The 20,825-nt window shown below is 36.6% G+C and overlaps 2 protein-coding genes across 4 annotated transcripts in view; one reads left to right on the top strand and one right to left on the bottom strand.

The window, feature by feature from the left end:
• SRFBP1 (serum response factor binding protein 1) overlaps positions 1-6,550 on the top strand; it is a 221,935-nt gene extending 215,385 nt beyond the window's left edge. For both annotated transcript variants that reach the window (XM_019516829.1, XM_019516830.1), the window contains 4 exons: positions 1,510-1,591; positions 3,366-4,110; positions 4,658-4,695; positions 6,040-6,550. In XM_019516829.1, the coding sequence (XP_019372374.1) occupies positions 1,510-1,591; positions 3,366-4,110; positions 4,658-4,695; positions 6,040-6,230 (1,056 nt within the window). In that variant the 3' untranslated portion in view covers positions 6,231-6,550. The remainder of the gene's footprint in view (positions 1-1,509; positions 1,592-3,365; positions 4,111-4,657; positions 4,696-6,039) is intronic.
• A 7,205-nt stretch (positions 6,551-13,755) lies between these two features.
• The window catches only part of LOX (lysyl oxidase), a 15,854-nt gene continuing 8,784 nt past the window's right edge, over positions 13,756-20,825 (bottom strand). Inside the window, exons 4-7 of one of the 2 annotated variants that reach the window (XM_019516827.1) lie at positions 18,404-18,560; positions 16,395-16,490; positions 15,854-15,969; positions 13,756-14,811 (exon numbers count right to left, since the gene is read on the bottom strand). In XM_019516827.1, coding sequence (XP_019372372.1) covers positions 14,805-14,811; positions 15,854-15,969; positions 16,395-16,490; positions 18,404-18,560 — 376 coding nt within the window. In that variant the 3' untranslated portion in view covers positions 13,756-14,804. Of the gene's footprint in view, positions 14,812-15,849; positions 15,970-16,394; positions 16,491-18,403; positions 18,561-20,825 lie in introns of those variants that run through there. The other variant, XM_019516828.1, reaches the window with a different exon arrangement.

The raw sequence follows: 20,825 nt of genomic DNA, 5'->3' as shown, positions 1-20,825 counted from the left end.
TAACAGCCCCCTCCGCGGTCCCCCCCCCCCCGGGTTTTTTAACCCCTAAATTTTTTTGTTTTGGGGGGGGGGGGGGGGGTTGGTTTCTTTCTTACCTACCTTCCCAATTTCTTCTCTGAGAAACTACCAACAACAACAAAAGAATTAACTGAAAAAATTTTAACCAGGTCTTTTTTTCTCCATTAGGAACTTTTTCAGTAAAATGGTCAACATTTCTTAAGAAAGTATACCCCTTCTAAAAATATGTTGTCTTCTAGCATATAAAAAGAGACAACATCAGAAGGGAAGGAGGAGTAAATAGCCTCTATAATAGTTTTTTCCCTGTTTAATGTCAATCTCTTCTCTTACTCCCATGATATCCATACTGCTGCCTGTCTCTGTCTTCACACACAAATTGAGTCACCAGTATCATTTTTCCTCGTCGTTTTTTCCATGCCAGCCTCTTCTTTGAATCCTTCTGCTGATTTCCCCTGCTCTACTGCATCAACTTTAAACTTCTTTCCCATTCAAACCTTGTTTCTTCCCCCGCCCCAATAATCTACTCTTTAAGCATCTTCACTCACCAACTTTACTCTCTAAGTTATGTCAATTTGATGCCTAATTCAAGCTGCTTTTCTCATGCACATTTCAATTCAAATCACCCACCCCCAGTGGAACGCCCCTTTCAGCTGGTCTGCAACTGTACAAGACCCTTAACACTGAAATGTCTTCTGAAGACTACTTTATGTGGTGATTATTCTGTTTATCCCAGTCTCCTCATTACCTATTTACTTAAGTACATTTTATATTGAAAACTCTGTATTAATAAAGTGTGGCCATTGGCTAATTTGAGTCTTACTGATTATATAATGTATCCCTTTCACTACTCCTTTGTCTTTTAGAACAGAAAGCTCTTGGGGACAAAGACTCATTATCTTACGTTTGAAAAATGCTTAGCAAGTTGTGGCCCATATTGGAAGGAATTCATAGCAGTTCCAAAGTTTAGCCAAAAAGGAAGGTCATCAGTATTATAATGTAAAATAGTGAAAATAAAACTGGCCTGGAGTATATAGTTTTTTCTGCCTTTTCTTGAACTTACTGTGGACCAGTAGCAAATGAGCTGCACTCATAGCAAATATGCAATGAGTGTAAAGTTACAGTACACTGCATCTGGATGATATTTAGACAACATTCTTGAACATAAAAATCACAGTGTTATCTGTATTTATTACTTGTGTAATTGCAGAGGTGCATGTTTGTGATGCTCTTATAAATTATTCTCCAGTTAGATTCTTCCACATGCCTTGGAGTGACCTGAGAGAGTAGTTTACAATAAAAGAGATATACAAACCTGATAACATCCTTAATTTATCTCTTCGGTTTTTTTGATGGACTGAGAGGTACAGAATTCCTTAGTATGCCTTATGGCATGAATCATGCCAATCTACACTACCACCATACATCCACATTCTTGTTTTGTTTTGTTTTCAGTAAATCTGATTAGTTTCAAACGGGTTTCTTTTTTTACAGCCCAACTGTACTACAGTTGACCGAGCAATTGCTAGGCTAGCAGCACACCCACTCTTAAAGACAAAAATTGCTGATATTAAAGGTATGAAAAACTACTTAACCCTGTTCAAATGTGCATATAAATGTACTTGTCTGCTTACACATTATCTTGGTTAGTTTGCTTTTATGTTCGGATCTACAGTAATATCTACATACAGATATGTGCAATGTTTTGCACCTGTGTTATCAGACCCAATCCAGTTAGCTAAGATTACACCAGCCCTTTATTCTTTCCTAGCTACTCAGTAGTTTCTAAAACTGTCAATGGCATAGTCACTAGCAGAACTGTACTTATAATTTGTAAAATCCATAAGCTTCTTCTGCATTGACACTACTGTACGTATATGATAAAGAACAAGAGATTTTTTTCAGAAAACCCAACTTCCCTTATGCTCCTTTGAAATTCCTATCCCATTAATCCCCACTGTTCTCTGAGGAAACTAAGCAAGGTAGGCACCCATGGCAGTTGATGCTGTCACCACTCACCCCACTACCAGCGGGAAGTCTGGGTCTGGCCTGCAAGGCTCTTTCCATTGCAAATCCAGCCTAGATCTGCTCTTAGGGACCAGGTGAGTTTGATACCCCTGCTGCACGAAATATGAAATAGCATGACTAATGTTAAATTTTAAAAAATGCTGTTGGATCCTAATGACCAACTAACTGTCACAGCTAGCATGAATGCATACCTTTTGAGTTTCGATACAGAAGTGCAGGAATGAATGAGGTTAGAGACTGCACTCTCCCATCCTGCCTGTAGTGCCGATTCCCTTAAAAAGAGTTCGAGGCATGTGGGTTGTTACTGTGGGGAAGATTGTAGTTCCACTGCAGTTTACTTTTTAAAAAAATAAATATCCCTAAAATTAAAAAAAAACACCACAGAGGTAAAAGGAGAACAAAAAGTGAAAGGTTTAGAAAAGATGACCATGTGAGAAAAATAACTTATGATGAAAATAATCTTATTTAATAATAGACAGGGTTAGATACCCATTATAATTATATGTTTGCATATTATTAGCACTCAGTTTTCATACCCCAAGTATCTCCTTACGTCAAACTGTAAACTGCACCTCTGCTGATAAGCTTATATTTGATTTTAAACTAGGTGTTTCAATAAGCTGGCCTCTTCCCCTGTTGAGATTTGTTTTCCACATTTCTTATTAATACTGATACTATACTCTAACCCAAAAGTATCAAAGAATTTGGCCCATGGACCTGCTCTGTCTGCCCTCCTGAGCTACCAGTGGGCAAATGAAACTCGTGGGTGTATGGCTAAGGGGAGTAGCCTGCCACAGAATCTGAGGACTTTGGGCCCTAGTGGACCTGGCAGTTAGTCACAAAGTGAATGAGGGCTGATACAACCCTAGCAGTTTTGCCCGTTGCCACCACCATGGCCCTACCTTCTCAGCCACCAGCCCCACCACCACTGCCACATGCCAGAGCCACAGATGTTGCCACTGTGTCCCCTGTGCTGGAGGTAGAGCTGTTGCTGCAGCATGGGTCATGGGCATGTGGTGAAAGCTGGAGCTGCTGTCACTGCCAAAATCACTTTGTGCCTCAAGCTGGATATGGCCCACAAAGAGCCCTGTGGTCTGGATCTGGCTGAGGGCAGGAGGTGAGTTTGACACCTCTATTTAAAACATTTTTAGCCCCTAACGTTACACAATAAATAATCAAATACAGACACTGAAAATCCTATTTGTTAAATTATTTAGGTTGCAAACTTTCAGTTTTTTTTACATTATTTCAATTAACATTTGTATTGGCATGTGTTGTTATCAAAGAACCTTCTGTTTATTTTTTTGCTTTTTTTTTTCTAGCTGCTGTAAAAGCCTTTAAAGCTGCAAGACAGATGGCAGCCAAAGCTCATTCTTCAGAGGAGTGTAAATCAAAACAACCTGAATTGGTGAAACATTCTAATAGCAATAGAGAAGACCAACATTTTGAATTAATTCAAAAACAGAAGGAGGATGGAAGCAAAATGAAGGTGAATGTGAGAACAGACACAAACACACAGGGTAAAGAAATTGGTGAGAAAAAGTCCAGTCAGGAGACTTTGGAAGCTGAGAGAACATGCGCTCTAGACGATCTTCCATTCCCGGCTTTGGAAATGCAGGCAATTGTTCAGGCTGAAACAGAAAAAAGAATTGACAGGCCCCAAAAAAAGAAACTTACAGGTGTGAACAAGGTTATTACTACTAAGGAGTCAGATAGCAATGTTAGTGATATTGAAGAAAATGACAAACATAAGGAATACTTTGATGACAGCACTGAAGAGAGGTTTTATAACCAGTCATCAGATTCTGAAGATAACGATAGCAGTGATGATTTCTTTATCGGCAAAGTAAAGCAGAAAAAGAGGAGGAGAGTGGCAGACTCTAACCATTCTTCAGCAAAGAAAATACCCCCAAAAATGTTACTAAAAGCAGTAAAGGACTCAGAATTTGTGACAAGAAAGGATGTGAACACAGAAGGAAACAACCCAAGTGCTAAAGCAAAGAAGCTAGAATCTGTATTTTGCACTTCTTTGTCCAGCTCTCAACAGAAATCCAAAAATATGAGGAGGTAAGCTTCCCTGCCATGCCCCACCTCACTTCCCTCCCCTCCCATTCTGTTATAGTAATAGAAATGGTTGTGACTTTTAATATTGCTCATCAAATATGCAGACTTTCAATCAATCAGTCTGTATGCATCTAGTCACAGTACTCTGGCCTTTTTCCATACTTCCTTTACCCTTATGCCCTTTTTTTCAAATTCATCCCTGTTCTAGAAATGGCACTAGTTTGTCAGCACTCATTAAGTTCTTGTAGTCATTTAATAAATATCTCTGTTACACTTTAAACAGTTTCTGCTATTGGTTAACAATAGTGCTATATAGCAGAGATGTAGCAAGCTCATACAGCACCCATAGGAGTGCAAGAGTTGGGGAGGTACACTGATCACTATTGTGGAGAGGAGGAGAGGGAAGCAAAGTCTTACCTCCCCGAAACTCTGTGCACTGAAGGCAACAAATGTGTCTGGCTTCCATCTGCTGCTGTCCATTTTGGGGGCAAATTATTTTTAGTTTAATCTTTTTTTTTTCATGTTCCTTACACTTTTATTTTATTTTCAGAAATGTAAAGGAACAGCTTCCCAAAAACAGAAGAACAGGTATGTATTGGTAATGTCGTAGAAACCAAAAATAAATTTTAAAAAATCCTTTTGAGGTAGACTTAGAGTATCATAAAAAAGAAGCAGGGCTGGAAGGGACCTCCAGAGGTCATCTAGTCCAACCCCCTGCCTGAGGCAGGATCGTCCCTATCCTATACAATCTATAATCTACACTCTACATGAGACTACCATCAACCCTGACACAACACAGACACCCCAACCTGCAACAGGTAAAGCAGGAGAACCATGGAAGCCCCATTAGGCTGGTTTTGCTTTTGTTTATCAGTGCTATGTCTTCTATTCAAAGATGTTTTTGCCTGAATGATCAAACGTCAAATGATTGCACGTTAACTCAGAATCCCAGATTCTTGTAGATATACATAATGTGTGCTATTAACTCATAATGGTCTGGAAAACAATATTTTTCTATGCAGGAGCCATATAGTCCTGCACTCTACCTTCCTCTGTGTTGAGTAGTTTACTGCATGAGTCTGCTTCAGTAGGGCTGCTCAGGGTAAAAGTTACTGTCTCAGACTATGGACAGGTGTTACATTTGTGCTGAGGAAAAAGCCTGTTTCCAACACAAGCCAAGGGGAAGGGAAGGAGAAAGCTAGCGCTCTGGCCCAAGCTGTGGTGAGCTGTGGGAGCCCTGCAAAGACCATGCTGCTGGGCACCTGAACATTGCTGAGATAGTTTAAGTGCAAACTCCTACTCTTTGAAGAGTACTGGAACCCTCAGTGACTATTAATCTTAACCATTGGTTCATCCCAGTGGAAGAACAGAAGGGTTTATTTATGTATTTATTTGATCATTTCAGTATTTTAACATGATCCTGGTTTCTGTAATTTTTGCTTTGTTTCTTTTTCTGCACCAAATTAGGTTTTTAGTTTCATATTTGGAAAGTGCTGTTTAATCCCTTGCTGGTGAAATCAACAGTAAACACAGATTGTTGTGAGCCTTTAGTTCCCATGTGGTAATTAAATTCCACACAAGTTCTACACTTAGACCCCAGTGCTGTTTGGCAGCAGCAAGTCATCTTGAGCATATTTGCTGTTCACAAAGCAATCGTTTGCTGACTTGTAAGAATCTGGAGAACGCCTGACTTTAAAGCCATTGAGCCGTGAATAAAAGAAGTGCATTCATGTGTTTCTTGTGCATGTGCATGTGGTACACATGGCTCATAAGGAATAGATCAGAGATTGTTTCAAACTTTGTATTTGTACAATGGCTTCTATTAAATACCTACCATTATCTTGTGCCACTTTTAGCATGTGATTTTGCATGGTTTTATGAATGTTCATCAGATAATTGCATTTAATATTTTATATTGTACTTTATGCACAGCTTTTCCAAAAAAGGAACCAGAGTTCAGGAAACACCAGCCTGCTAAAGCTGCAGGTATAAAGCATGAAAATAAGAAAAATCATTTGCAGCAACCTCTTCATCCTTCATGGGAGGCAAGCAAGAAACGTCAGCAACAGGTGTCTCAAATTACAGCATTCCAGGGGAAAAAGATTAAATTTGATGATGACTGAACTTTTTACACGTGAATTCAGATTTTTAAAGATCATTCTGAAGATTCAGATTTTAAAGAAGTTCACAACTGACAGTATTTACACATGAAGTAGCTGTGTATTTGGACTGGAGAGTACTTCTTATTTTTGGTTAAAATTAATACATACAATGTTGTTTAAAAGCTGAACATGCTACAGTGCTTGAGAACTACAAAAGTCTTTCTTTTTTCAAAAAAATATTTACAATTTTTTTCCTATATTATTTTCATTATACTGTCCTGATCTTGTGAAATGTGATGTAAATTTTAAAAACCTTTTTGGCATGAAATACCTATCCCAGATTTAGTAATATATTTCTATGGAGGACTTTCACTCATTTCATGTCCTTTATGAATAGACTGATTGGAAGCTCACATGGTATGGCTTTAAGGGTTGCCACCTGTGAAATGCCGATCAAAGTGAGCAAGTGGATCTATGGATGGAGTTTGTATCCTGTAGTGTGACAGGTTTTCTTTGTTTCCTACATTGGCATTTTTGTTATGTAAAGTTAGTTCAAGATTGCTATTTAAGGACCTCAATATGAGACGCTATGGGAAAGATAAGTGTTTTTTTTATCTAGGAAAAGATGTTAATAGTTCTTAATATGAACTGTATTATAAATCATGTAAAAAAAGTATACATTTACTTCATCTGGGAGAAGTTCAGAAGTCTATTACCTGAATAAGTTTGAATAAGGTTGATAAATTTATAGATGTGTCAAGGAAGAAATGCCAGGTAGTTTTCATGGAATAGCAAATTCTAGGTAGGAATAAAGATTTAACCTTTTAAAAAAGCAATGCCCATCTTTGATTAAATTAGTAGCTTGGATAAGTGCCATAGTCATGTGTATTCTTTTCTGAAGGAACTCTTCAATGTTCCTCATTTTACATAATTTAAACGTAGTTGCACAATGAGGTTTCATCCAACCAAATTCCAAAATATTAAAATGAGAAATGAAAGTGTAAAGAAAAATGTGCCTTCCAATCCAATTTTTTGATTGTTCCCCCAAAGAGTTATTTTCTAGACAAGAATCTTTTTTTAAGGATTAGTTCTAGTCCAAACAAATTTGATGTGCATTTTTTTTCTGGTTTCAATAAAACACAGGAAATGCTTTCTCTCCTTTTGTTAGCTGTTATCACTTATAAAATGCTTCTCCACAGACAGCTAATATTTTCTGGGCAACTGCAAGTTTCCCAATTTTTGACTCCCAATAATTGAAAGAAAAGGTGTAAATTTGAAATGCTAAGAAAATGTAGTGTCTACGATACGTAGTTAGAAGCAGATAAAGGTAAGAATTTTTTATCCTAAAGCATGTTTTTGTGTGTTTTTTGCATGTCCCTTAGGTGCCAGTTCTTCTTGGCAGATAAGGATTCAGAAAGATAATTTCTAAAAGCTATAGTCTCTAACCATAAGGATATTCCTGAAGTCTCTTGATACATCGGAGCATCTTTCTTTTTAGTAAAAAGGCTTTTTAATTTTTCACAGGTAGATCCTGATCACAGACATCAATATTATTCCACATTTCAGTATTCATTGAGTATAGTTTGAATCTACATAGGTGAGAGGTGTTTTTTACTGCCTTCCATGCATATTATGGATTATTACCACTTAGGTGAGGACTCTGAACACCACTTAAGTCACTATTGTTGTAGTTACTGAATTGAATGTGTAGTAATGATTGAGATTTGATTTGTGTTCATTTCATTTTAGTGCAGTTAGAGCTCTTTTTTAACTGAGTCTGGAGAATTTATCTGAAATTTCTCATAATATGGATCACTTAGCAAAACATATATATCTTTATGTAAGTCTACAGTGAAGTTATGTAATTGTTTGAATATTTGTTTTTAATACTGAAGTTCTGCTGAAAAGGAATTTCCTTCTTTGACTGTTTGTTAACTCCCAACAAGCTTTAGCCAAATTGTCAGTACAAAACAACATCGTTTTTAGTAAAGTTAGAGAAGTAAAGGTCTGTTTCAATCCATGTTATCAGAAACTTGCTAGACTGCACTTCAGGCATGTATCATTAGCTTAAAATGGAAATGTTTTAAGAGAAATTGAAGTACTTGAAGAAAACTGATAGAAAAATGATGACATTATATTTTCAAGTTACTTTATAAGAAAACAAATTATGGAAATGCTAATACTGCTATCCCTATTTAAAGATTTAAAAGTAGACACACACACATGTTAAATTATATGTAGGGAATTTAGATAGTTACTGAGATTAGGCCCAGAACCAACATGTATTTCATTGACTTCATTGGGTTTTGGATCAGACCAATTGGTTTCAAGTTTAGATCTGTCATTATCTCATTCTTTGTCAGGCACATTGTGTAACCTTAAGCTGTAAATCTTACGTTTTAAGATGTCCAGAATGTAGGCAGTTATTGAAATATGTGTGAAACTCTTTGCTCTTCAAAGTATCTGAAGTATATTTTCTACTGTTGTCTATACTAGATACCTTAAGGTACATGGATTGTCAAGTACAGGATTGTATTTCAGGTCAAGAAGCCATGCTTGTATTGGGATACAGTCGAGCTGTATTTCCTAATGAACTTCTGTATCTTTTCATGGAATTGAAATTCTGTCGTGGTTTCTAGGTTCCCACAAAAACTCTGCTTCTGCTATTTTAGCTGTACCACAGACCAATCTGCTGTTCTTGTATTGTTAGGCATTACAGTAATACACTTACTTCCATGTTTTGTTTGTGTGTGGCGATTTTGTTACAAGTTCTGCTTTCTTGTTTTTTATTTCTATTAAATTCACGAGAGTTTTTACTGTGAAATTTATCCAGAATGACAAAACACGGGCCTGTAAGCTATATTATTAGTATGTGGGTTCAAATGGTATCTGGCTCAAAGTATCAGAGCATTGTTTGCTATTGTATCTTATTCACTGGTATTTCCTTTGACACGCTACAGAGACACATTACTTATTTCTCTACCACCTAATGGCTGCCAGGCATTTTAAAGACAGATTAGACCACAAAAATTTAATCAAAACCTTTATGGAAGTATGTTACATAATCAGAACTGGAACTGCGCAGTTCTGTACCCTTGGCATTGGCAACATAGAGGGCAGCAGCTGCAGCTGGACTACTGATTGTGGTGCAGCTGCCAGGAGTGCAGTGGCTGCAATTGTTGCACATCCTCTTTCCCATTAGTTGGTGTATGTAATGCCCTGAAGGTCACTAGATTTTGATACACTTGAAAAAGGTACAAATTCCAGAGTTGAAGCCCGTTTTCATTGTGCTTTTGCCTCTGAACAAGGAGTGTTTTAAACTGAGATGCTGACAGCTGGCACTTGCCAAAAGCCTGTGTTACAGGAAGGAAAAATGCACGGGACTCCTGTTAATGCTGTGCTCAAAACAAAAGTAAAACTGATTTTTTTTTTCTTCCCCCCCGTTCTCATTGCCCTCCTCTGGACATTTTAAAAATGTTCCTGCCACAGATGAACCAAAACTAGGGACATGACAGGTTTCCATAAAGAGCATTTTTTTCTTTTTAATTTGCAGCAAACAGCTGTTATTTTCAGTGCGGAAGATACCAAGAACAACTAAAAGAACTTTGCCTCAACCCTCCTAATTATATGAGGTAAACATTGCACTATAGCATGACTATTCCTGGTACAGTTTTCAAGCATGTGGCACTTAACATCACGGGCAAAGAAGTGGTGACTGCTCCCTTCCTGGTGAGAGAGGAATTTGTGTTTCAGTGAATAGATCTCCCCTGTCCCTTACCACTCTTCTTGTGAAAGCATGAGCCACCTCAACACACTATTCAGCATAAACCCAAGGGAATAATTTATGGGAATCCCGTGTTCAAAATACTCATACACTTCACTAATCATAGCTGCCATGACAAGGTACAGGGCTGTCTCAGATAACTGAATCCCAAACCATTCAACATCTGTATTTCACAGATCTAGATTACACAGGTGTTATGTATTTGTGCTGAATTTCAGTGTATATATAATACGTAGAACTGGTAGCATCACCAACATGTAAGGCTGCCAGACAATTCCCAATAGACACCTTGTTTTAAGCAGCTTCTAATTTTGCCAGGCCCTAATGCTTTCATTTTGACCCATATAAAACCTATCCAGTTACCCCTGAAGTTGGTAACAAAGACTCCAGCTGACATTGGTGAAAGATGGATGAGGCCCATGTTGCAAAACATAATAACCAAACACTCTTAACACTTGAAACATTTTATTCAAGTAATTTTCACATAAACTTGCAACCATAATACAGGCATGTAACAAGAGAATATAAAAGTGCAACAAGAATATAAAGCTAGTGTCTGAATATTATAAATAAGAGCTCTTCAAATAAAGATACAAAGATTTTAAAACTAAGACTCTTGGGGGAAAAGGAGTGAAGGAAATACTGAAAATCCCTTCAAAAGCTGCAAAAACAAGTGGCATTTCATTGAATTTGTAGCATTTATTTGCAAAAAATAATTCCAATAGAATACTCCTTGCTTTTAATTCAAGTTAAAATATTTCAGCACCTTTTTTAAAAGTATCTGTAGGATGTGAAAATACCATAATTGGCACATTAATATGAGGCACAGGATAGACCACCTTGAATGTCATGAATGAAATTCACCCTGCTGATATGAACCCTTACAACTTAAACAATTTAGACACATAAAAGGACTAGAAAAATAATGTTGATGTTCATGGCATTCAATACTACATAGTAAACTTTTGGTGCAAACAGAAAATGACTAATTTTAATAGCATAAAAAAATCATCTACATGATATGTTGGTTCAAATGATGACCAATCTGTCATTTTAGTAATATTTTTATAGAAAAATGCAAATATTATCAAACTTGTATCTCAAGACTTAAAAAAATATAGAAAAGGCCTCTTATAATGAGTCTGGCATATGAAATGTTCTTTGTGTGCAACATTTATATAAAGATCTGAAATGTGGGAGGTAATTGCTTCACGCACATTCTAACATTTTAGGTTTTCAAAGGAAATTCAAAACTGAACAAAAGAGTATTTCTGTACTTCTGAAATATCACCAAAGATGGGTCTGATCTTGCTCCCATTAAGGCCAATGGCAAAGCTCCCTTCAGAGGGAACAGTAACAGCTCAATGCCTAGTAAAAACGATTGCACAATAAACTTTGTTTTATAAAATAAACTCTTTTATCAAAACACATTTTTTAAATGTCAACAAAAATACAAGTATTCACTTTAAATATATTCCAGCATGGAAAAAGTAGTTTAGGGTATCTGGGTCAAATCCAGAGAGCCAAGATATTGAGAGTGACGACTGGCACTCTCATTTAGAAATGTTAGCTCATATGCTAGGTAAATCAACTTTTTGTGTATAATGCCTCCTGCATTATAATTCAGCAGGATAAATAAAGACACTTTTTTCCAACTTTTAATCCCTATTCTTTATTTAAGGAAGACTATGATCTTGAACAGTTTTTTTGTACTTTCTTCTCCCTTTGTTTATAACAGTGGTTTTCAACCTTTTTTAAACTGAAGGCACCTGTTAAAAAATGCCAGGTCTTAGTTTTCACTTCTTTCTTCACTACAGAAAAATAATAGAGCAATTCTTCTGTTGCAGAAAAATACCACAACAGGTCAGAGTGTTGATGCTATGGGATTTCTATTTGAAATCTCTGGTTTCTCTTTTGAATTATGTAGGTGGTTGCACACCTAACAGTACTAATATTGCGCTATACCCTTAAAAGGATCTCATGGCACCTTAGGGTGCCATGGCATCTGGGTTGAGAATCACTGGCTTAAAACAAAAGTGCATAGTTTTTAAAGTTTTACAGTATTTGACAAAAGAAAAGAGCTACCACTATCTGTTGAATACACCTTACCTTTTACTCAGTCAGAGTCCTAACAATCTATCAGAGCAAACAATACTTATGAGATTTTTAAATCAGTGGACCATTTTGCAGCCCAAACATCTGCACTACCAGCCAGAATGTGTCCTCCAGAAAAGCTGAAAGTACTCAACAGGTCCTTTAATTTATACTTCCATCATTACTGAGGTATTATTTGGGAGGTAATAGAATTTACTTTCCTATGGCTGAGTATGGAATGTGTCCCTCTAATCCTGAAGATGCTTTAAAAGCCACAGGAAAATACAGGTTTCAGCACATCTAGACAGAGTTAAACTCCTCCAAATGACTCACTTAAAACACAATGCCTCAGCATGCCTTCAGCACCTCAGGTGCTGATAAATACATGATCTCAGATGTGCTGTTCACCAAAAATTACTTTTGAAGAGATACAGCTGTTCAGAATAAGGCCAGTTTAATTTAGTTACCTGCTGCTTGCTCCACACAGGTGGGTCTATGGGGAGCCTCACTGACTTTTAGTGCAGCTCCACACATATAAGCTGCAGGATCAAACCAACTAACTAGATTTGAAAATTTGGCCTAAATCATTTTAGGGGAAGGAAATATCAATGCAGCTATATCTCTTTACAGGTATTTCTATTTGGGAAAAAATATCACTCTAAAAACATTTTTCTGGGGCTCATACCTTGAAAACCAAACTTCAGTCTGGAGCATATGTTTGCAGTGAGTTATAATACAGAGAAATATAGGATATTGTATTGAAAAATAAAGGCACACATTAACTCATGATATGCATATAGTAAAAGTACCAAGAATCTAATGTTCAAACTTTTCTGTTAAAGTTAGATGCATACATTTGCAATTAGTATAAATTAAGTGTTTGATCAATGAAATGAAGCACGTGGAAAACTTTGGAGCCTGATATCATAAATTGTATTCATTCTGTACTCAAATATCAAACTGAGTATGTGATCTTCAAGGGCTGTACCCTCTGAGTTGATGGTCCTTTAGTCTTTACTGTCCACTTAGGTACTTACTTATGTTATAATTGTTTTGTTATTATGCCATAACCTGATCAGGATTTGTGCAGAAGCTTTTGATAATCTTAAAAACAAGAAACTGAAGTATGTACTGAAAAGAAACAGGTGGTCCCTAGCCCTTAAGGTTATCCTGACATCTCGTACATTTTATAAATTAAATTTCTATGGTTCTTTTGCATGGAATTTTCCCAAATACTGATTAAAATATTCCTGTTAATTTTAAAAGAACACTTTCTATTTCTCAAGCTATTCAATGCTTTCTTATTTTAATCAACAGTACATTTTATTACTACTCTGAAAGTCTTTGAGCGTTGGCAGTTGCTAGTTGAGCATGATCAAATCAGGGTCAGAGCAAACCATGTAAATTGTACCATCAGTACTGAAAAACTAACCGGGCTCTTTTATAAGAACTTATTTCACAGTTAAAAAAAAATCACAGCTATTTCAGCTTACAGCATGGTCCATTGCATAAGCAAAACTGTTTCTCTGTTTTGGGAACCATCACTAGTAAGCAGCATAGACTATCTTCTTAATTTGGGACAAAGCTACTCACTTTAAAAAGTTTAATGATGAGCTCCTGAACAACCTAACTAAAGCATTTTGCGTATGTCAACTATCAGTCCATGAATATTGCATAATATTTTAATCCTTGAATAATACAAATGCGCAATTAACAATCAAATACAGTACGTAATGTAAAATAACGTTAATGGGAATACAAGTAGAAGGCTTTTCTTCCAAGAAAATCCTGATAAGCCTTTGATCAACTTTTATTTGTGGTGCCACCTGAGTTGACTGCCACTGTCAGTTTTTTCAGTTGATTAACCTGTTCAGTTTACCCTTGTTTTCACAGATTATGATGACATCAGGGACTGTCCAACGTCTCTTTCAGTAGCCTGACTCTGAGGGACAGAAATGCATTCTAATCCACATTACCCACACTGAATTCATGGTGGATCTTTTTAGGAGTTTACTTTAAAAATCTCTGTTCCTACAGAAAGGTGGCTCAGTTCTCCAGTTCTATTCTAAAAAACAAAATAGGCCCTCACATATTCTTTAAGAAAATGGTTTGCCTATTAACATATTAAAAATGTAAACAAGTGTCATATGCAGGGGGTAACTAATGCATATATAAACATTGCCGTGCATTGATATCCCTTTTAAACTGAACATACTTCTCATTTGCATTAAATGAATGCAAATCAATCTTACTGTAATGGCAGGAGCACCGTTCCCAAGTTGGTCTTTGTTTTGACATTCATTGGACTAGCTAACATTAGTTCTTTCTACTTCTACTCCTTAATGTTTTCAGTTCATTCACAGGCAATGTATTGATCAAATCCTGCTGTTATCTGCACTCTGATTTCCAGCAGAGTTAACGAAACACGTATGGTTTCTGTGAATGACTTGATTTCCTGTAAAATTTGAAAATCTGTGCATGAATCACCATTTCCACACATTTCAATCATTTTTTTAAAAAGCAATGCCAATTTGAATGCCTAAAATCCAGTTACAAATGTTGTTATGAAGCAGCCATTATGCTTCAAAATCACATAAGATAAGGGTATGTATGTATGTGTACTCTGCATTTGTTTTTATAAAGTGTTTACATCCTATTGAATTTATATAACATTTCAATTCAAAACACTGGCACTGACTCATCCATTTTCTTGCATCTTAGTATCTATTAAAAAAAGAAAAAGAAACAGTTGTTAAGAACCAGAGCATATTAAACAAACTTATTTGCTTAATACCAAATTAGTATTTAATCAAATAAATCTATGTTAAATCCAGTTTATGCATCAACCTGAACATAGCAGTACAAAAGGGATGAAAGAACCTTTTCTCCTTTCTGTCTTCATGAATGCAGCTATTTTCTTAAACTTTGGGAGCTGAAAAAGGGAGGTGCAAAGCAAAATAACTTTGTATAAATAACTCCTCCTGACACTGAGTTTAAGTGAAGAAATGCTGTTACTGGGCATGCTAATTAATCTACTAGAGGAGATGCTGTGAAAGCTTCCTTTCACAGCTCTACCAAAAAAATCATCACTTGACCTGCAGTTGTCAGTTGTCCTGTTCTGCTTCTCAGTCTTCCACAAATGCAGGTGGTAAGAACAAATAAAGGACTAAGCCAATCATGTTTAACTTGGGGCTTTTATGACATGAGTGTGATATGAACCTAGAATCTCACATGGGTGAAAATATGTGCATCATTTGCAGCCCAGTTTTATAAGTGATTTCACAATACAAAGTACTTTTTAGTTCATTTCTGCTTTAATTGACTACAAAGTGCAAACGTCAGAAGAGGTAACAAAAACAGCAGACAGAGTGCTCCTGGAAAAAAGTATTCTGGATAGATTTTCTGTGGCAGCAACATAATACATAAGGAGGTGTTTTTACTGTCTTAAGCAGATAGCTAAAAGTCTTTTAAGAGGTTTGGGTGATTCTGTGTATAAGAATCAGATGAGCAGCTGGAGGTTTGTATGTGTATGGAAATTCAGGGAGTGGTTTAGTCAGTGTAGCATTGAGAACCCAGTTATAATAACAGTAATCTAAAAATCCCTATAAATTGTATCAAAGGTTTCAAAAACAACATCTTGTCACAAGAATTTTAGGGGGTGTCCTTGCACAAAGAGAGGAACAGATCTTGATAAATGTTTATAGGGTCCTAATTGTTAACCTTCATGTTATGAGTTTATGGTAGTTGCAAACAAGAATGTACTTACGGTGAAATTGTGCAACCAGAAGCATATGCATGATGGCCTGTATATCGGATATCGCATCGTACTACATTGTTGGAGTAATCAGACTCTGGTACCAAATAGCTAGGGTTTACACTAACCTGTGAGGAAGGAAAAGTAGTGTTTACTTTAGGGCTTAGTTTGACAATGTAGTTTGCAGGCTTAATAAGAATCTCAATTGTTTCTTTAAAGAAATAACATACCTTCAGAATTATAACCTGCCTGACATCCGACTCCCCAGGTACCTCTCCACTATTCACCCCCTTCTTTCCCCCCCACCCAGCCTGTCTCTCACCCACTGACTCCTCAGTTTACATCTTCACTGACTGCCTATCTTGTATGCATACCAGCCCAACCTCTGGCTTCTTTACTTTTCATTCCATCCAGTAAAAGCACACACCAACTGCAGAGACTTCCTCAGCCTGACTAAAGGTTTTTAAACCTAAAAGCTTGCTTAAAATTTTTTTCCAACTATTTAAGCTGGTCTAATAAAAGATATCCGATTCACCCAATGAACCTTGTATACCTTCAAAATGTAATTTCCAGGTTTTACATCTGTAATATCAATCCATTGGCAATCTATATCAGCATTGTAGGTATCATAGCAGCCAGGACTCAGTCCCTAAAAATGTGGATAGATAGAAACAAGTGATTCTAAGGAACAATACTTTCAGATATTAGCAGTGCTAAGACAGTGGGAAGCAAGAGGGACTTAATACTATAATGCTTCCTTAAGGCACATCACTGAGAAACAGAATTATTGCACATCAGTGAATGAGTTTAATAGATGACTTTGAATTTAAATAATACCTAGCTTTGACACATCACAAACGATTACTTTGTTTCTATTGTCAAAAACTTATCAGAACATACATTCATGAAAGCATTTAAAATACAATTTTCAAGAAAAAAGAAAAGCTTCAAATAAAAATTCTGAAATACACCCAATACTTTATTCACTTCCATGATTATTTTTGAAAATGTGTATTTGATAATATACACAAAATATTTAAGCATTACTTGTAGTAAGCAATCCTACTTACTTATACATATTACTAACTCTATTACTTGGTGTTGTTTATTTACAGTCTTTTCAGACAAAATAAGGCTTAACCAGATTTGTAAGCCTCAAATTATATTCCAAATATGAAACTGATTTGATTGCCAGTGGCAGTGCCTTTGACTCCTCTTAAGCTACGTGCTTCCTTTGACATCAAGGTTAGTCTGCAGCCATTCATAAAAGTGAAGTACTTTCTTGTAATAGGAAAGTCATGGAGTTAAAGAGGTATTTTGATATATACTCTAATTAGGAAAATAGCCTAATAATATAATATTGTTCAAATAAGCAAAGGTTTTGAAATTTCAGAAGTGATCACAACAATTTTGAGGAAATCCAAAATGGCAGCAGAAGTGTTTCCAAACTGATCTACACAAAAAAAACCACCACTCCATTGTTAGGAACAGAAGAGGAATTGCCACACTGAGAGCATACCACATCTTAGATCTAAGATCTTCAACAGTGACATATAGGCTGTTTTAGAAAAAGGTGTCCTAGAAAAGTGTTCAACTTGTAAGACAAAGCTACGGAGGAACTCCCTCCTAACTCCAGCTGGTATTCAACTTGTCCCACCTCCCTGTGCCAAGTTTGAGGCTGGAGCAAAGTTTTACAGTCCAGTTACAAACTCCTGAAAATATGGGTTTCCAATGGAAATGCTGACACAGCCTTGACTAGTGACATAAATACTCCAGCTGTAAAATATATTCATTGCTTAGTTCAATGATGTTGTCTGCACAAGATAAAAATATATTTTTAAACCCTCTTCAAAGCTTTTACATATGTAGATTATGCATTCAAAGTAGGGTTTAAATGTGGACACATCAACCAATGCAGCATAGCTGGTATTTCCCAATGATAAAATTACTACCTCATCTCTTATTTTTTCTTTTTTTTAAAAGGGACATATTTTACTGGCTATGTTCACACAGCTCCCATTTTCTTGAATGGCTGTAATACATGTGAACAGAGCAAAATGCTATATTGTCATGGACTCCTTCATGTCCTTTTGATAGTAATGGAAGTGGAGGCACTCAGCATTTTATTTTAGAACAAGATCGGAGAGAATTAGCCATTGGTTGCAGCCAAACAGCACACTACAAATTTAGTGGAAATATTTGGACCTTAACCCACCTCTTCATTGTCCCCAGTCCTGGGATACCCCCTGTAAGCTGACACTGCAGTACTCTAGATGTAAATGATATTAGCTTGGTGTCTGTTTTGATGTGAACTACCTGCCAATAAGCTTGGGTTGCAAGAAAAACTCAGGACTCTCTAGTCCTAGCAACTAGAATCCCTTTCGTGGCCGATGAGGAAGGACAGTACAACTTCTGCCACCCTAGCCTTATACCACTAGGATATCCCCTATGTTGGGCCGATTCTGTCAGATCTGGTCAAGGTACCTTAGAATTGGAACATATATGGATAAATATAAATCTCAAGGAAGACAAATTTCAAGAAAAAAAAGTTTGTTCACTTACCTGTGTATGTGCTGTACATGCATATCGTCTATAATATCCATAATCACAGGAGGTATCTTCAAGACAAAAACTTGCTTTGTGTCCTTCTGCAACTTTTCTATACGAGTTGGCATCCAGCAAGTCATAATGGCTGAATTCATCCATGCTGTGGTAATGTCTATTAAATCATAGGTATATTAGTAGAGTAATTTCAGATGTAGCCAATACATCATTTACTCATCTTGGCACTGATCACATGTTCTCTGTTTAATCCACATACTAAGACAGCTCACCAAGTTCTTTTTGTTACTTACAAATTGTGGGTTAGTATATTTTCCTCTGTAGGCCTGTCCTTCAAGTTTTTATTGTTAATTATTATTCCAGTTTTCATTCATTGTAAAAAGAAAAAAAAAACTTGTATTCAAGTTGGTAAAGAAGAGGCTGTACAACTCTTTTGATTTTCCAAAATTTCCTGTTTAATCTCTCTTACAAAAATAGCAAATACTAAATTATTCACATTTGACTGGTACACATTATAAGTCTTTGCCTGCAGGCATAGTTTGGCTGGGAATGATTACCTTACATGCTATGAATTCCAAAAAAGTTTGCTATTTCTGAAAGTTACTGAAGTGTTAGGGTTATTTTTTTCTATTTCTGGGATTCCTCGTGTGATATTTTATAAGTTTATCAGCAAACTATCCAATCTAAATAGAGAATTTACATAGTATATATCAGATACCAACAGCCAAAAGACTTGTTTACTTACTGTATATAAATTGAAATGTGACGTCTCAGTGTGTTTGATCATTCTAAACTACTGCAGAAAAAATTGCTTACTTCATAATGTGTGCTGTTCCTGTGTATGCTAAGGAGTACCCTAAATCCTATCTGTTGGCTCTAACACTGTTTTTCCCTGCAGTTTTACTTTTTTCACATAGATGGAAAATGCAAACTGAAGTCACCTACCTCAGCAACTTGCCTGCATTCTACTACTGTTCCCTTAGCACACTGTGTATTTGAAAAAGAAGAAATGAAATAATTCAATCACTCAGCATGGCCCAGGGAATTATGGTAATAAAAAATTACCATCTGATAGCTAATTAGTCAAAAATTAGTTGGTACTGTTCTTTTCCTTATGGACTAGTTTGTGTCATAGGAGTAATCACCAAAATTGTCATTTTCATTGGAAATGTGTTTGAAGTTCCAGGATTGATGAACATTCAAAGTGGACTATTTTCTGTACCCTCTGGGACAGGGTTGCCCAATTTCAGATCACTGTCCATAAAATCAGCTCTCGTATGCATTAACTTTACTTTTTATTTATAGCAGTCATGGAAGGTTTTTTGCTTATGGGAATTGTATAAAAAAATTGTAAGCCATGAATAAAAAATTGCCTGTTCTGTGCTAAAAATGTCTCTTGATAGTAAGTTTTCCAGCAAGAACAAAAGCAGATTTGTATGTCTGATCACCTGAAGATAAAGGCCTGGTCCAAAGTTGCCTGGATCCACAGAAAGTTTTTTTTTTCCTTTTTAAACTCCCTTTGACTCCCTTTTAACTCCTTTTGTGGGACTTTGGAGGCCCACAGTAACCTCATTCCCTTTAGTGCGTTATTGCAAGCGTTTAATTATTAATGATTTTACATGCCTACACCTGTAGTATAATACTTCAAAAAATGTAAAGTAAACCAAATATACTTTCTCAGTGTACTACATATAAACCCAATACAAAAGAGCTGAACATAGAGCAAGGTTATACATTTTTATAACTATAACCCTTGATAAAGGGTACAAGTGTTGTTTTGTCAGGTCCTAAAATGTTATGATGTTTATTTTGGTAAGAGTCCAGCAATTCTTCAGGGATGGTTTTGGCTCCGAGTAGCAAAGTGAATGTGGGTATGTTGTGGCATCATGGAGATTAGTGGAGTGCCAACTTTTTTGACAGGCATGCCACAAGTTAGCCCTGTACCCTTCCCAAGTGCCACTCTAATCTTCCCTTCCCCAATCTGTTCCTCTGCTTTCCGCTCCCCACTCTGTGCAGTCTCCTGTGCTTTCTGCTTCCTGTCTTGTGCTCCCAGCCTGATCTCCTCCCAGCCTGATCTCCTGATCTGCTTTCTGCCCTAGTTGCTGCTATACTTTTGGCATGTCTCCTACCTGATCTGCCATGTGCCATACAGGTTGCCAATGCCACTTGTAGCACTTATGCCATAGGTTTGCAACTCCAATGTAGATGATTGTGATGATAATAAAGCCATAGGGTTTTATATGTGCACAAATGCTTAATACAAATAATTCCAATACTTGTGTGTTCTCCAGTAGTAATCAGAGTGCTACTTGTAAATCATTGACCCATGAAATACAGGGGTCACTAAGAGGACCAACTGACATGCAATATTAGTGTGTGTGTGTGTGTGTGTGTGTGTGTGTGTGTGTGTGTGTGTGTGTGT

This window comes from Gavialis gangeticus, unplaced genomic scaffold (assembly GCF_001723915.1).
Source record: "Gavialis gangeticus isolate Ggan-Ray unplaced genomic scaffold, GavGan_comp1, whole genome shotgun sequence".
In the NCBI taxonomy this organism is placed as follows: domain Eukaryota; kingdom Metazoa; phylum Chordata; order Crocodylia; family Gavialidae; genus Gavialis; species Gavialis gangeticus.
The sequence above is the reverse complement of the archived record's forward strand: the minus strand, read 5'-3'. Positions and strand labels throughout refer to the sequence as shown.